Source organism: Ornithodoros turicata, chromosome 10, assembly GCF_037126465.1.
Source record: "Ornithodoros turicata isolate Travis chromosome 10, ASM3712646v1, whole genome shotgun sequence".
NCBI lineage: Eukaryota > Metazoa > Arthropoda > Arachnida > Ixodida > Argasidae > Ornithodoros > Ornithodoros turicata.
The window spans coordinates 244,729-262,450 of record NC_088210.1 but is presented as its reverse complement, the minus strand read 5'-3'; the positions used below and the strand labels follow the sequence as shown (position 1 = coordinate 262,450).

The following is a 17,722-nucleotide window of genomic DNA, read 5'->3' as shown; positions in this document are numbered from 1 at the left end:
TACTATCCGGTTTCTTTGTGAGAGTGTAGAACACAGATGCAAGGTTGATGCCTCAACCCCTTCCGGGCACCTTGCGGTGCACTGTCGCACGTGCAAATGTAAACCACTGTTCGAGGCTACGACCATTTGTGCTCCCTTCAAAGAAAAGAATGTTCGAGAGATTGTGGAGGCGTGGAGTGGAGTGGAGTGGCGTTAGAGGAAGACGGGAGAGGTCTGCCTGTCAACACCGACGGCAAGTTTCTCCCGCGACTGTGGAGGCCTCCCTAATCTCCTCGCTGGGTGATAAGTGTGTTAGCCAAACTTCTTTGTCCCTCTTACCAGTCGAGATTGACAATCTCGCAGGAGACTAGCTTTTGCTAGAGCATGTTTATCCTTACCTTTATCACTATCTGTGTCTTACTTTCTTGCGCCTTTTTAAATGATGTATTGTCAATAAATCATTTAGTTGAGAGTCTGCAGTTCCGCTGTTGTGTGTTTCTACCGTTGTGTCTCCGTCCTTTCTTTGGCTGCAAGTTTTTTACTCATCTCCGGGGCCTACGTTGTTTACTATGAATTTATATCATGGTTGGTGGACCACCCTGTATATGGGGATTTTTTTAAGCAAAATCTGTGAGGGCAAGTTCCTGGTGGAATGCTAGTGTGCAATATGACTGGCTGCTGAATGCTGTCTAAAACTGACTTGTTCTGGAGCTTCACCTGAATAAGTGTCCACGTGCTGTAAAACCAGTTGCTAGGGTGCAAGAAGGAATTCTTATTCTGCAAATAAGTTACCAGAAGTGATTGAGGATCCGCTGTACACCGTGGATGCGGCAGAGGCTGTGCTTGCTGCCAACGCTTTCTAACATCTGGCGAAGCTTTCAGGTATTCATTTCACTAACAACGAACTAATTCTCGAGTACACGAAAGCATACATTTTATTCAGGTGCTCTTTTTTTTTTCAGTGAAATCTAACAGCATACGTGCCAACTTGAGAACATCCGAATTAGGGGGTTTCCAAAAAGGGGGGGGACGTTTTTGTTGGCAAATAGACTTGCTATGCGATATAGGAGAAAGCCGATGTTGTGAGGTGTTTATGTGCATATGTAATAGGGGCACGCTTGACTCCAGCAGAGTCATGACTCATCAGGCACTAGTGTTGCAGCAACAGACTTTACCCTCTCCAAGAAACTGCCTGGGCTGTGACGAGGCCATGCCACTTTCTCAAAAGAACGTGAAGACACGAAACTATGTCCCTGTTCTCTTCGCCATACTCAATTGCCCTCAGATTCAGCGCTACTCGTTCAGCACTGCCTCAGTAACGTGTCTGAACCTCAAAAGCCCATCTGGACTTCCCAGGAGATCTACATAGTTGTTGAACAGTTAGTTAAAAAGTCATTAAAAAAGTAGTTTGCATAATGCATCACAACCATCAGTTACAGCTGTACATCGCCGTAGTCAGTTACGTGAACACTGCAAACACTTTCCGTTCAGCGCGCTTATCGTGAGCTCTTATGCGCGGTTTCGAGCACACATGTAGAGCTCAACGTCGGGAGTTGGGAACACGGAGGAGAAGGGCCCGCACGGATAATATCGTAGTCCGGTCCTTGTCTTGATTTCGGAAAAACGGATGTAATTAGTACACTTTGTCTTTGCATTTAACGTGTTTCTTGTGCTCCCCCGACGTAACGTGGGTATCAACAGTGTCGGGCTAGCCTCCACACGGAATGCTGATGTTACAGTCATAAACTGTGCAGAACACATGGTGCCCTTTCCTGGACGCAATCACGCGTCCCATTTCAGTTGTCTATTGCTTCAGAAACACGTGCAGGTACTTGTTCCGCTTACACAGAGCCGTGAGTTGCAATATCCAAGGCAGAAACACGGCAAAGGCACCCTTGTCGCCCGAAAACACGGACGAAGTGCGCGGCAACCAGAAGCGCTAGAACTACAGTAGAAAGCGGCAGCGATACCGATGGCAATCGTGCTGGTGTGGGACTGATGTTTACGTGTGTGTGGCCAGACAACAAACAGGCGTTTTACATAAAGAAGGGGAAACTGCATTTTCCGGGAGATTTGCTTCTCGATCGTACAATCGTACAAAACGGTTTGAATCCGGGAGTCTCCCGGATGAATCGGGAGACTTGGCAGGTATGTAACAGGGTCGAGCTATGCCTCTTGCTGGTAGCGGGTTGAATATGAATTGCGGCTGTGTGCAATATGACTAGCTGCTTAGTGCTCCTTAAAATTGTTTCTGCAGGTAACCTAGGTATCAGTATCCTCGTGCCGGCTACTCCTGGGATGCAAGACGGAATCCTACATTTACCAGACTTGTTCGAGGATCTGCTTCTCTATGTGTCTGCAGATGCTTTCTAACAGCTGACACTAGAAATGTGCTGGATTGAAGGCCGTGCCTTCGTCCCACAAAACTGGAAGCAGGAAGTGCCTTATTCACACTTGTATAGCTGTCCTTGAGTTGTGAGGACGAAAGTCATCTGTGAGGGGATGATCCTGGGCAGTGCTGCCGACGGGGGGCAGCCTTTGTTTATTAAGGTAAAATACATCATTTGATGTTTGATTGACCTGCTTTGTGCTCCCCGGCTGAATAATTCATGAATAGGTGGCACCATCACAGAGATTTTCTGGAAATATCCCAGAGACATTTGGTAAGAAATCAGCATCTCATTTGCATACGCTTACTAATTAAGTAAGAATTATAAACTTTTAATTTGATTTTGGACGCCTACAGTACCTGTTTTGTACATCAAGACCTTCCGTGAAAAACTTGTCCACAATTAATGTTTTTTTGATTGTTTTTTGATCCAAATTGATTGTTTTCAGTTTACATATTTTTTGTGCAGTGCAGTGAACCAATGTGCTCTTTGTCAGCTATCTGGCTATCAATTACGCGTTGCCCTGCCTCAGGTGTGACGTGAAGGAGTGCTGCAAGATAGAGTGCAGCCATGGGTGACGTTTCCAAGCACTAAACACGCCCAAAATGATTCCACATAAAGTGAACGCAGCTGTGATATTTTGTGCTGACAGCGTTGGCTGACACACCGCCAATATCATTGTACGTGGAACGATTTTGGTTGCATTTAATGCTCAGCTGCTTGTCATTTTCGAGGTAAAACCACAGTGTCTACCTCGTCAAACAAAAGTAGCAGCTCGTGTAGAAACAATAACCTGCTGCTACACATGTAAATATATTTTTTCTTATTTTATAGAGAAAAATCTGTGACGGTGGAACCACAACTCTGTCTGGTTTCGACAGGAATGGTTATGCGCAATTTTGCTAGCTACTTCATGCTGTCTAAGACTGATTTGTTGTACTGTAAGTTTGTGTGGGTAACAGCGTCCATGCGCCGGACAACCAGGGCTGCAGCAGGGAACGATTACCGCACTTTCTCGAGGACGCACACCACTTTGTGGCTCCAGCAGCAGTGGTGCTTCCTGCTAACACTTTCAAGCAGGGGGCACTACAAATGGGTAGATTAGGGTGTCTATAACCACCGAAGCTAATCAATTTTTTGCACAATATTTGTGCTTCATAGTGACAAAAACATCTGAAGGGTTGACCGTGTGACTAATTTTGCATCCTTTGTGTACAGTTCTTGGTTGAAATAAATTCGTTACAAAATGCGTGCTCTCACACAGAAGAACTCACAAAAGGTTATCCACAAAACCGCACAACAGTGTACCACTCATGGCTGCTAGAGATTTGAGTGTTACATTAGCACGTCTACTACTAGACATTCTATAGTTATCCCAGATGTCTAAGGTTAGACATGATATAGCCATGTATGATCCCACTAGCCCATTGCAACGGGCCGTGCCCGCAACCGCGAACAGTCGTACATAGACAATACCGGCAAGACAGAAGGCCTGCGCGCTCCTTCAGTTGACGTCATGCACCTGGTCGCGCTGTCCCTTTTGCAATAGATGTAACGTCACCGAAAGTGCGAAGAACAGAGAAGAGCCCTCATTGAAAATGTATGGCAGCCAGTACAGGGGGCCTAATCGCTTTTATGTCTAACGAGCCAACGAGGGACGGGGCACTCGTCGAAAAGGCACATGATAAAACACGTGCACGGCGCCCCTCGCGCGATACGTGAAGAGTGATACGCTATCGGAAGAGCGTTCAGCCAACACCTCCTAGATTGCGGAACGCCTACGCCCTACGTCTCATTGAAAGGCCGCTATGACGTCAATGAAAGGGCGAGCAAGACAAAAGCTAGAAGCAGCTTGCATAGTCCATGAAGCCTTCCGTTGCATGACGTAGGCGAAGGCCTTCAGCTATGTAGGAGGTGTTGGATCAGACCTTCTCTTATCTAAGTGACAGTGGCACAGCAAAACCGCTTCCGCGGACGCGAGATAGGCCCGCGGTGCTTGAAGCCGTCGGGCGTCCCTTCGTGCCAGTCAGCCCGTTGCACTTCCCCATAGACCCATATAGTAGTATAGGCAACGACCACTCAGGATGCAACGATTATTCCCTCAATCCTGCACCCATAAGCCTTGCCGTCGTGCTCGCCGCTCGCCTTGGCTGGCCCCGCCTGCCACTGACGTCTAGGAGCACTAGCTTTCGTGCACGCCGTACTGTCATTCCGTGATTCAAAGAGCAACATCATGCTGACACAATCGCCTGGCAGGCTGGGGGCATTCGGCATGTTCGAACGTGTTTCTTGAAGGAGAATTCACGACAACACAACAGTTTCAAATCCGATTGGCTGTTCCTCAACTGAAGCTTCTGTCGCGAAACATTAAAACACGATCAAATACACCATGAACATGATCACACCGATAAGACCCCGAACCCCCGCGAATGCACTTGCCTCCCAACGAAAGACACCGCCGACTCGCCGACCTTCACTGTTCCAATTTGAAATAAAACCGCTGAGAGAGTACGCAGCACGCAGGCAAGGAATAATCTGATCATTCCTAAGTCGTCCAACAAATCGAAAGGCAATTATTGGACAATTTCTGGGAATTTAGGGAATGGGAATGGAGAGGCAATTTCTGGGAATATTATCTAAAATTGCATTTTAGCAGGCTAATATTGCAATTACGGAAAGTGTTCTTTCGTGCAGATCTACTCCCAATTAATTTTTACAGAACGCGCCATTTCACACATGCAACCGACCTGAAAGTTTAATCACACGCTCCCGTATGATGAATATTTTTCGTTGTGGAATGTGCACTTCACAAATGCACTTGACAATAATCTGGAAATGGGACATCACCAACTCCTCATCTTTTCCCGCAAAGCAGTGCTGTTTGGTTCATCATATGAGAATCATATACCTGTCCCACAGCAATTAATTTTTTCACTAGATTTTCAAGAATTATGAGTCCACGCGCTTACACCTGAAACAGTACTTGCAACAGCACCGAATTTTTGGAAATTCCGGCATGGTGCGCGTGGCGCATGCAAAACGGCTTGGCTGACCACACCCAGAGCAAGTCGAGCAAACGGCTATTGCTAAATGGTACTAGTGTGCAATTGCCATCCATTGCTTTCCTTTCTTTTTCTTAATAAACATATCCCCCCCCCCCCCATCACAAACTTGTGTGAGGCTCCATTCACCCGTTTGCTGAGCAGTAGTCATCTCCGACATCCATTTCTAGTTTCCCCTAGTCCAATAGACTTGATTTAAACGAAGTATTCTTTCGACCAGTCAATTGTGCTCTCTATGGGGCTAACTATGTTGCGAGAAAAGTATTCCGCTGCACGAGTCATATCGAAAAACATCAAATACGGGCGTTCAAACTGATTCTAGTAGCGCTGGCAACAGAGAACTGCTAGAGTCCCAGTGAAATTCGAAAGACAAAAGAACAGACTCATGTTCAATTTTGTCTTTTTACAAACGTCAGTCGTCTTGCCCTCTGTAATTTCAGCAAGTCCGAACACACGCCCAACAAACGTATTACTTTGTCGTACTTATAATACAACCTCTACAATGAACATTTTTCGTGCTTAGATATCCGAGAGGTATTAATGTACCCATTTTTGTACATGGTTGGTGCAGATAAAGTAGCCCAACATTGACGCAAACACCGCGCTCCCTGCTTAATGTACCCACGTCCGGTGCGGCACGACTACGCATTTGTGCGACAATAACCAACAAAGAAAATCATATATCAAACTCCACGCAACAAAAAGGTTATATGTGGAAACTTTGTTCTCCATGCATCTTGAATTTCCTGTTCAGAAGTCAAGATGTCGGTCATGTCACAGTTGCGTCTAGCTACCGCTAGCCGTGCCAGATTCCTTTCTGCGTAGGGGCACCCCCGGCGGTACGGCGAAGTTCGCGTGGCTAACTATATATATATGTATATATACACAGAAGAAATAAGTTCGCACAGAGCACCACCAAAGGAATATTTTCAGATGACTTCATTTAATTCATTTTGAAATTACACAGACACGACGTTTCGAACGGTGGACCGTTCTTTTTCAAGTGAAAAGATATAATGAGTTGGTCAAACGGAAAACACTCACTTTCGTGTGCTTCGACAGTGGTGGGGGAAGGGAAATCGCAGTGCGTTGAGGTTGCCGAAGGGAGGTCATAAATTCTGTGTGCGGGGTCCTGTCGAGTGTGTTTCGCACGTGGGTGGGGGTTTTGGGGGGGGGGGTTCTTTCCCAAAGACGCATTTGTGTGGAAAGGACTCATTTGCGTCGCGTAAACGGGTGTAGCTTCTTGTTGTGTTGTAGGCGTTATTATTTCTTCATGTTTTTCACAGTGGACAGCGATCCCGGGTGTTCGTTTAGTGCCGGATTTAATTTATGTATTAAAAATGATTCCTTCATTTCACAATCCCTATCGCTCTTGAATCCGGATTGTAATATGGCAATAGAGAGTTTCTCAATCGCATGTTCTGGAAGGGCCATATGCCTAGACAGCGGGAGTTCCGGTTTTGTTTTGGTGTTGGACATGTGGTTGTTGAAGCGAATTCTGAATGATGTGCAGGTTTGTCCAATGTATTGAGCTTGGCATATGGTGCAATGTAGAAGGTATATTACGTTTTGAGTCCCACAGTCAAAAGTGCCATTGATATGGAATTTGAAGTTTGTGGTGGTGCTGGTAACATCCCGTGCTGACAACATGAGGGGACAAATTTTGCAGCGGGGTTTTTTGCAAGGCCTGCAGCCAAGGAATTCTTTTTGTTCCCTCGTGACTTTTGAGTTCACCAGTACGTCCCGTAAGTTTCGCGGTCGTCTATAAACAATCTTGGGAGCCTCTGGGAAGACTTCCCGAAGATGTTCAGATTGGTGCAGAATATTGAGATGGCGTTTCAGAATGGATCCGATGCCAGCTACATTTTGATTGTAGGTTAAAGTTAAGCTCGGCGCGCAGCACTCATCGGTTTTTGAGGAAGCTGTGGGCTGGTTGGGACCTAAACGCCGAGCTTTTTCAATAGCGTCATTAACGACATCGGGAGGATAGTTGCGATCGGTGAATGCGTGCCGTAGATCACCTAGGTTTTGTTCGAGGTCGCTGTCCTCTGTGCAGATACGCCGGTATCTGCATGCTTGACTATAAGGTAGAGAGAGTTTGCAGTGACGGGGGTGTGAGCTATTAAAGTGTAAGTATTGCTGACTGTCAGTTGGTTTTCGGTACACCTTAGTTTCCAGTGATTGGTCCCTGACTGTTACTGTGACGTCCAGAAAGATCGTAGTTGTGGTCGAATAGTGGTGGGTGAAATTGATGCTGGGGTGCGCGTTGTTGAAGTCCCGAAAGTATTCCAGTAGTGAACTCTCAGTGTTGTCCCAGATTATGAATATGTCATCGATATATCTCTTATAGAGAAATGGTCTGATGTGGCACCGCGACAGAAAACATGTTTCCAATTTACCCATGAAGATGTTCGCGTAGTTTGGGGCCATTTTTGTGCCCATAGCTGTGCCATTTATCTGGACGTAGTGTTGGCCATTAAATTCGAAGTTGTTCAGCATTAGTATCATTTCCAATAGTACCTTCAGTGTGGCGCTGTCCACGTGGTAGGGACTGTCCGACGGTGATTTCGTGTAGGCTTCCACGACCGCCTCGATGCCGTCAGAGTGGGGAATATTAGTGTAGAGGGACGCTACATCAAGGGTGACAAGGAAGCAGTTCTCAGGTAGTTTGAGGTTGCGAATGGTCTTTAGAAAATGGTTGGTGTCTTTCACATATGACTGAAGGTTGGGGTGGGGGGGATGTCCTTGATGAGGTAGTCCACAAGCGTTGACAAGTTCTCTGTCACTGTGTTGTTGCCAGATATGATGGGTCTGCCCGGCTTGTGAATCTTGGGTAACAGATAAAAGCGACCAGGTTTCGGAGATTGTGGAAGGAGTTGTTTATGTGTATCACGCGTGATTTTTTTTTGTTATCACGGAGGTCGGTTAGGGTCCTCTCGATCTTTGACGCATAGTCTGGTGTGGGATCGCGATCAAGCCTCTCAAAAACGTTGTGTCTTCCAGTTGGCGGGCTCCCTCGCGAATATATGCGTCAGTGTCTATGACCACAATACCACCTCCCTTGTCCGCGGGTTTGATGACAATGTCTTTTCGTTTCTCAAGATCGCTGAGTGCTTTGCGTTCTTCACTTGACAGATTGTGTCGTGGGGGTCCTTTTTTGGACGTTACTTTCAGGATATCCTTTTGCACAGCTTGGATGTAATCATCAAGATGGCGGTCCCTGTGTTCAGGGGGTGACCAGCTGGAACCTGTTTTGAAAGGGGAAGCCGTTAGTCTGGAGTTCTCTTTATCGTGGCAAAAATTCCCTCAGGCGCAGTTTACGGGCAAAGTTTTCAAGATCTGTGCGCAGTTGGAATTCGTTCAATCCTGTTGTACTTGGACAGAAGGAGAGTCATTTTGATAGAAGGCGTTCCTCGATGTCTGTTAGCGTTACTGATGAGAGATTTACCATGGATTTGGGGGGACTGTAAGAACGGCCTGCCAAAGCTGGTTCAATAATGGCCTTCGTCGGGTCCTGAGGCGACTGCACAGTTCCCTGGTGTGCCGACGGAAGATCGCGTTCCATTTTGCTGTCCTTTACTGTCCACAAGGCATTGGATTTTTTTGTCTGAAAATCAGCGAGAGCGCGTTTTTCCGTAGACGTCAGAAGTGAGGTCATTTCGTGTTGCTTTTTTCGTAGGTCGATGAGTTGATCTTCGCAGTGGCGTGATGCAATAGAGAGAAGGACGAGCGACGCATCATGTAAGACAGCTTCCCACTCGGACAGATGAGTTGCGTTGAAGTTAGCAAAAGGTAGCCTGGATGAGAGTCCCGCTCCCTTTGGAATTGATTTGTTCTGTAGATGTTTGGAGATGAAACTGAAATGGCTCTCGTAGCGCATGATTTTGTCAGACAACTTCCTGGATTTCAGGAAAGCTCCGGATTTCTTTTCTTTCGTAGACGGTGTGTGAGGCAGTCTGGTGTCTAGTTGTGACCGACTTGTGGTTCTTTTACCGTGTCGGTTGCATATTCAGTGCGGCTGCGGTCCTGTCTACGGTCTTGCATTTCGTGTAGTCCTGGTTGTTTTTGGTACCAGCAGGGCTTTAGTGTCCGTGAATCCGTTAAGCATGCAGGATGTCTGGATGTATATGAAGAATATCGCGCTTCTAGCAAGGGTATTATGTGCGACAGTTGCGATGACATTATGTCGGTTCCGAGCGGACTGGGGTGCAGTCCGTCGGCTGAGAGGACTAGAAGGGGGTCATGGTCATAGAAACGATGATCCAGGCAGCCAACTCTTTCGTCGTTTGCAGCGAGCTGAAGGAGCATTGTGTTGAGCTGATGGGTGTCAATATTGAATCGTGTAATGCGCCCCCAGTCAGGGCAGTGTGGATGGCGATTGACGAAGCGGGGAGGCACGAATGTTGCGATTACTTTTGCTGTCCATGGTCTTGCAGTATAGATATGATCGATCACAATCTTGTACTTCTCGAAACATTCAATAGGATGCGAATGCTCAAGGTCGTGAGTTCCAACGTAGAGAAAAATTGTCGTGACGTGGGAAGGAAGCTGATTTATCATAGGAATAGTGTCGAATATGCGAGCTTGATCTCTTATCTTGATCTTAACAAGGGAGGATGGTGAGTGTTGTCAAACCTGGTATGCAGATGCTCGAGCAGAGAAGTTCCGATGATTGCAATGTTGCTCCAGTTCCAAGGTTCATTGGTTGTGGACACTCTGATGCGAGAGGGAACAGGTGCCGTTGGCAAACACATTCTTGAAGGTCTTGAAGATTCAGACGGCGCCGTATTAATACACAGAAGAAATAAGTTCGCACAGAGCACCACCAAAGGAATATTTTCAGATGACTTCATTTAATTCATTTTGAAATTACACAGACACGACGTTTCGAACGGTGGACCGTTCTTTTTCAAGTGAAAAGATATAATGGTCAAACAGCAAACACTCACTTTCGTGTGCTACGACAGTGGTGGGGGAAGGGAAATCGCAGTGCGTTGAGGTTGCCGAAGGGAGGTCATAAATTCTGTGTGCGGGGTCCTGTCGAGTGTGTTTCGCACGTGGGTGGGGGTTTTGGCGGGGGGGGGGGGGTCTTTCCCTAAGACACATTTGTGTTGAAAGGACTCGTTTGCGTGGCGTAAACGGGTGTAGCTTCTTGTTGTGTTGTAGGCGTTATTATTTCTTTATGTTTTTCACAGTGGACAGTGATCCCGGGTGTTCGTTTAGTGCCGGATTGAATTGATGTATTAAAAATGATTCCTTCATTTCACGATCCCTATATATATAAGTTGAAATAAACGAATGTGGTTGACCACGAAAAATAAAGGTATTCAATAAAGATCAGAAGTGGAGACAGTGCTTCTACAGGACAAGGAATAAAAGGGGAACTTTATTAAAAACTAAGAGGGGGTATTCAACGTTTCGACAGCAGCGCTGTCTTCAACAGGGATGGGATATTGTGGTGACGCAAGACAGTTCCAAAGAATGAGAGGGGAGTATGTACAAGGGGAGAGGGCAGCACACGTGCTTTGTCAAACAAAGGTAAAAGGGTACAATGAATCACAGGCAGTCATGTTCTTCGCCGGAGGGCAATGATTTCCTGGGGTGACTAACCAGGGAGTCTGAAAGAGATACAAAAGAGTGTATGTATTCTGAAAGATTTAGGATTTTAGGTTGCGAACAGTTGAGAGGACGCCGGGGTCCTCGTTAATCTGGCTTTTAAATTTGTAGATCAGGAACGATTCTCTTTGTTCTCTAAGGCGTTGGGATGGAAAACCCGATTGCAGAACGAAAATGGCTATGTCGTTAATTGAGTGGCCGGGTTTACTAAAATGTCGAGACACTGGCAGATTAGGTTCCTTTGATACGTCGGACCTGTGGTTGTTGAATCGGATTCTGAAGGATGTAGCTGTTTGACCGATATATTGGGCCTTGCACTCATTACATTGAAGGAGATAAAGGACATTAGAAGAGGTACAGTTAAATAGACCATTATTTTTGTGCGATAGTTAAAATTTGTGCTTTCTACTCTGGTAGCAGTTTGCATTAATTTACAGATCTGGCATCTGCGTCCGTTGCATGGTTGGCAACCGTTGTGTTCCGACGGCTTGTTTAACTTGGCGTTCACAAGTCTGTCTTGGGTGTTCCTTGCTCGACGATAAGCAGCGTGGGGTGGTTCCGGAAACACCTGACTCATACGATCAGATTGGGTGAGGATTGCATAGTGCCGTTTAAGTATGCGGTTTACGTGCGGGGCATAACCGTTGAAGCTAATAGTGAGGTTTACTGAAGAATTCTTATCGGCTCGGGGCTGTCTTTGGAATAGGTTCTCTCGATCGGTTGATCTAGCTCTGGCTATGGCATTTTTTACGACCTGATTAGGATATTTTCTATCTGCGAATGTTTCTTCAAGGCTCTCAAGATGATTGTCTAGTTCATCATCGTTAGAACATATTCTCCGGTAACGCAGCGCCTGACTACAAGGGATAGCTAGCTTAGTGTGTCTGGGGTGGCAACTCTGGAAGGATAGATACTGTTGGGAGTCGGTAGGCTTTCGATACAGACTGGTGGTTATGATTCCATTATGTAGTTTAACTTCCACATCCAGAAAATTAACAACTGAGGAGGAGTAATTGAATGTAAATTTAATACTGGGATGCACTTGGTTAAAGTCGTTAACAAACAACTGAAGGTCGCATTCGGAGTGGGGCCAAATAATGAATATATCATCTAGGAATCGTTTATATAGGAGTGGCTTCAGTGCACAATTTCTGAGGAACGGTTCTTCCAAGGATGCCATGAAGATATTTGCATAGTTCGGGGCCATTTTTGTTCCCATTGCTGTACCATTGACCTGTATGTAGTGTTTGTCGTCGAATTCGAAGTTATTGCGTGTTAGAATCAGATTCAGGAGTTCCGTGAGGACGGACGTATCATAACCCCGATCGGGTTGATTCTTAAATGCACACTCTGCTGCTGCTATTCCATCTGAGTGGGGAATGTTAGTATACAGGGAAGTGACATCTAGGGTTGCTAACAGACAGTTAGGGGAAACGTTTATTGAGTCAGGTGTTTCCTGAACCACCCCGCGCTACTTATCGTCGAGCAAGGAACATCCAAGACAGACTTGTGAACGCCAAGTTAAACAAGCCGTCGGAACACAACGGTTGTCAACCATGCAACGGACGCAGATGCCAGATCTGTAAATTAATGCAAACTGCTACCAGAGTAGAAAGCACAAATTCTAACTATCGCACAAAAATTAATGGTCTATTTAACTGTACCTCTTCTAGTGTCCTTTATCTCCTTCAATGTAATGAGTGCAAGGCCCAATATATCGGTCAAACAGCTACATCCTTCAGAATACGATTCAACAACCACAGGTCCGACGTATCAAAGGAACCTAATCTGCCAGTGTCTCGACATTTTAGTAAACCCTGCCACTCAATTAACGACATAGCAATTTTCGTTCTGCAATCGGGTTTTCCATCCCAGAGAACAAAGAGAATCGTTTCTGATCTACAAATTTAAAAGCCAGATTAACGAGGACCCCGGCGTCCTCTCAACTGTTCGCAACCTAAATTCCTAAATCTTTCAGAATACATACACTCGTTTGTATCTCTTTCAGACTCCCTGGTTGGTCACCCCTGGAAATCATTGCCCTCCGGCGAAGAACATGACTGCCTGTGATTCATTGTACCCTTTTACCTTTGTTTGACAAAGCACGTGTGCTGCCCTCTCCCCTTGTACATACTCCCCTCTCATTCTTTGGAATTGTCTTGCGTCACCACAATATCCCATCCCTGTTGAAGACAGCGCTGCCGTCGAAACGTCGAATACCTCCTCTTAGTTTCTAATAAAGTTCCCCTTTCATTCCTTGTCCTGTAGAAGCACTGTCTCCACTTCTGATCTTTATTGAATAATATATATATATATATATTGCGCAGAGTTTACTACGACTTTTGCCCTGATTTTCATCGCATAAATGCGTCTTCATGCGCCACCGGAAGTTCGTACGGTATGCAGGGAACGCGCTATGTGCGAAAATGTCGAGCTGGTGGTGGTGCTTGTCCAAGGGCTCGACGTTGTCTCCGTCGCAGAGGTGGGCAACGTCACAACTGACGAAGTAGGCGGGCTTCTAAGGGGTTGTGACAATATATGTGCGAAGACGTCTGAGGAAAACCCAGTAACACAAGACCGTCACACGCCACGGACAGTCGACACACAGCATGTCCCAGACAACACAACCCTGGGTACCTCCCAGTCTCGACGTGACATGGCCAGCACGCTAACCATTGAGCCACAAGAGCAGGTAGTCTGGGGCTACTGTATCTGCACTCACCCTGTGTAACGAGCCCAATAGTCACCAAAACACATCTTCTTTATTATATCGTTCCACAATTTTTCTTCTTTCCCTTTTTCTGTCCTTGCCGGCACCCTACATCATATGCAAGCAAGCGGTGCCGATCTGTGACAATGAGCCCACGTTATCAAGTAAGCGTGTAGCGGGCCGTGGACAACAATGACTATGGCCACGCGCCTGAATCATCGACTTCAGTTCCACCGGCGCGGCCATTGAGATAGGCCACTGTCATCACCTCTCCGTGACATACCATCATAGTCGGTCGGTACTCATGTAGAGGTACACCACCTCCTCTAGATTTGATGACCCGAACGAAGAATAACAAGTTTACTCTTCACTATCCCAAATTTCTGTGACATTATCGACGAGCACTACCAAGGCAAGCTTTCCCTGAACGCTACCGCCCTTACTCGACGCATCACGATGGCATCACGACCCCATCCCTACCGTCCTTCACCTCTAGACCGACACGCTTCCGTCCACGCTACCGCTCTGCAACCTATCCGAACGACCGCGCAATGACCCGTCCGCTCACTCATTATTCCATCCGCGCACCGACCACACACTTCACAGTTTCCAGGGGCCGACAGGCAAGTAACCAACACCGCTTACCTCCGGCAAGTCTCATCGACCGTTTCCCGCAACGGGTTCTGTGCCGTGGTCGCTCTCACTCGCCTCCTCCGGTTTAGACGTGGCTCTTCTACGGGGGGGGGGGGGGGGGGAGGCGTACTGTAGCGGACCGTGGACAACGACGACGTTTAAGACGCGCCTGGAGCATCGGGTTCAGTTTCACCGGCCAGGCCATGGAGATAGGACTCAGTCGTCGCCTCTCCGTGGCATACCATCATCGACGGTCGGGGCTCATGTAGAGGGTGACCACCTCCTCTACAAGCGCATGGCAGCGTGGGCTCCACAGCGAGGCATCCGAATCAAGTTGACGGCTCTTTACCATCCACCAGCGAATGACATGGCTCAGGGCGCCTTACGAGATATCAAATAAAACATAAAAATGTGTTCCGATTCTCCCGGAGGCTGGCGCCCGTGCTCCGAAGCCGCCCAGCAAACTCACAACCGGTCTCAGAACGTCGCCATTCGGTGCGCTCCACACTTTGCACTCTACGGTCTTTCTCCTTTCATCAAAGCAAACGAGCACTTGGGCATAAGCCGAAATATATAATTGAGTGAGAAAACGCAAGCAGAGCACTCGTAAAGCGAAACAGAGAGAATCGATGCATAATATTTCGCCGACAACACAGCGCTGATATTTGTGACATTCGCGTCGGTAATATTGTACTTATTCCCGGGGTTTATCCGGCAGCCAGTCAACACTTCTGAGACCTGTTACCGTCGTGCAGACAACCGCAAAACAGGGGATAGTGAAAACTATCGCGTGCACTGGTGAGAATGGCCGTACTTCGGACTGACCACGACCGGAAATGTCTTCAAGTAACATACGAGAAATTATGTATTCGAGAACCTAATCAGCCGACATAGGGTGCCGGCAACGACAGACCAAGTGAACGAAGGCAAATGATGGCATGAGGAAATAAGAAATAGGTGTTTGGGTAACTGCGAGACTCATTACATCTTGTGGGTTCCATGATTAAGTTATTACCTTGAGCCCTGGATCAGGACAGCCAGCAAATGCCTGAAAAAACAAAGAAGAGAATAGATAATCTGTAGCAGCAAAGATAAAGCCATGCGTGTCGTGTTGTCCAGAGATTTCGGGCTATGCTTTGCATTCAGCCGTGCTAATGTCTGTCGATATGAATGGGCAACAAAAATCCCGTCCCAGCGTCAGGTATCGAAGCGCATACAAATAAGTCCGTTTGGCACTGAGATATGGACAACTAGTGGAGCCATCTGCCATATTTGAGCGCAATCGGATAGCGCATTGTTTGGGTCCGGCTCGTCAAAATGGCGGCTCTTCTACTGAAGCAGTTTTACGGGAATACGAGGCAAATTAAGTTGAGTTCTGGCAATTCAGCAAACTCTACATTGCGAAATTGTGCGTAATTAGGCGCAGTAATGACTCAGGCATACCGGGAACCGGGAATAGAATAATAGTTGCATCCGTGTTACATTCCGAAAAATGGAGAGTCCAAATTTTTGTCCATTGTGACGGACTTTGGGACTCTAACAGTAGCCATCTCTGAACCTGCTTAGGATAGGGTAATTTGACCCAACGTCCACAAAAATGAACATTAATTTGTGAAATAAATAATGTAATTGTGCAAAAATAGCCTCGCGTTTCTTCCCTTGTTCCTTCATCTTCAGAACACCATTCTAACAAAAAACCTGGTGGAAATGTACATGGGGTCGCAGGAGGATACCTAACCTAGAACACGCTTTCGTATGCCTAAACGACGGCTAAACGATGTCAAATCAAACTTACTACTGTTTCAATTTAGCTCGTGTTAATCTTACGACAGGTCACCGTCTAATGTTCCAACATGTCTACACTACTAGGAAGTGGCATTGCAGGTTTCCTACACAGGGATAGGTCACGGACAATCATCGGAGTGATTATGGCTCCATTGTCGACTGGTGTGTACAATGGACCAGTAGTAGCGATATTGAACTTTATGGGTGAGATAGCGCCCGTGTGTTATACTCCGTAGAAACACACATCACTTTTCGACAATTGGGAATCATTGGAGATTATGCCTCTGCTGTGGGGACACGGCTCGGATTGGATGTGCGATATAATGTTTAAAATTGCCGAAGAATATCAATGTTGGTTAACATTGTGGTGTTAGTTGGTAGTGGATGCAAAAAAGAACAAAAAAACTTATGCATCTACTCATCGCCGCCAACAGCATCGTCGCACTAGCATTGGCAGGGTGGCAACTCGTCGTGCTGCTCGACGGGTACGCTTTTGCGAAGCTTTTTCCGTAAGAGTTTGCTTTTCATTACTGGAGAAAACAGAGGTAGTTGGTGCCATATCACGTATACAGGGTTTTCCTTTGAAGCTTTTACAGAATGTCTATTGTAAAGCTATGAGTGCAGCATAGATGTCGTTAGCCAGGCGGACATCCTCTCGACGAAAGTGTGCAACTATGAGATGACTAGTAACCTAAAACTAGTTAATTAACCATTTAATTAGGGGATTTCGGGTAAAAGCGAGATGGCAGATTGGAAGACTTTACTAGTTGCAAGCCGTTTCACATTTAACAAATCCTGAAACACGCACGCGCATTCCCGAATTCTGATATGCAAATGAGCCGAAACCGAAACCTCGAGCGACCGGGAATGCGGGGAGTGCAGCGCTCATTTCAAGTCAGGGGGCCACGTGACTTGTGCGAGGGAGATGATTGGAGTAGGTGCCGCTCAGCTGGTCAGATGAACCACTTTTCCGCTCCAGATAAGCCTCTGTCAGCGAGGGGTGAAGCGCTCCTCAATCGCGTTCTTTAGGTTTCGGCTCATTTACACATGAGTATTTGGGGATGGATATTTTAACGCAGGTGCGTGTTCCAGAGTTTTTTAAACGTGGAATGGCGTTCAAGGATAGTCTCTTAATCTGCTATTTCGCTTTTGCGCAAAATTTCTTAATAAAAGAGTAAATTAATAAATGTCAAGTAACTATTCATCTTGTAGTTCTATACTTTCTTCCAGAGGATGACGCCTGGCTATATCGTGGAACTGAACTGGGACAACAATTTCTATGCTGCTCTCGTTGCTTTATAAGAATAATCTAAAGCATAAAAAACCTTTTACATATCATATATTAGATCATATATAGTTCATAAGTTCATATCATAAATAGATACTGTATTTTCATACCGTATTTGGAAGAGTAAACTTAGTTGAGAGTTTGCAGACGTCCTCTTTCTGCATTTTAACCTTCGGCCCACCTCTCCTTGCTGCAACTTATTCGATGTAATGTTGCTTTGCAGAAGAAGTCTATTCCACATCGAGAAATATCGCCCTCT

The 17,722-nt window shown here is 46.3% G+C and overlaps 1 protein-coding gene across 2 annotated transcripts in view; it reads right to left on the bottom strand.

Annotated features, from left to right (window-relative positions):
• Positions 1-17,722, bottom strand: part of LOC135370070 (uncharacterized) — a 255,687-nt gene that overhangs the window by 44,625 nt on the left and 193,340 nt on the right. For both annotated transcript variants that reach the window (XM_064603765.1, XM_064603766.1), the window contains one exon: positions 15,406-15,438. In XM_064603765.1, the coding sequence (XP_064459835.1) occupies positions 15,406-15,438 (33 nt within the window). The remainder of the gene's footprint in view (positions 1-15,405; positions 15,439-17,722) is intronic.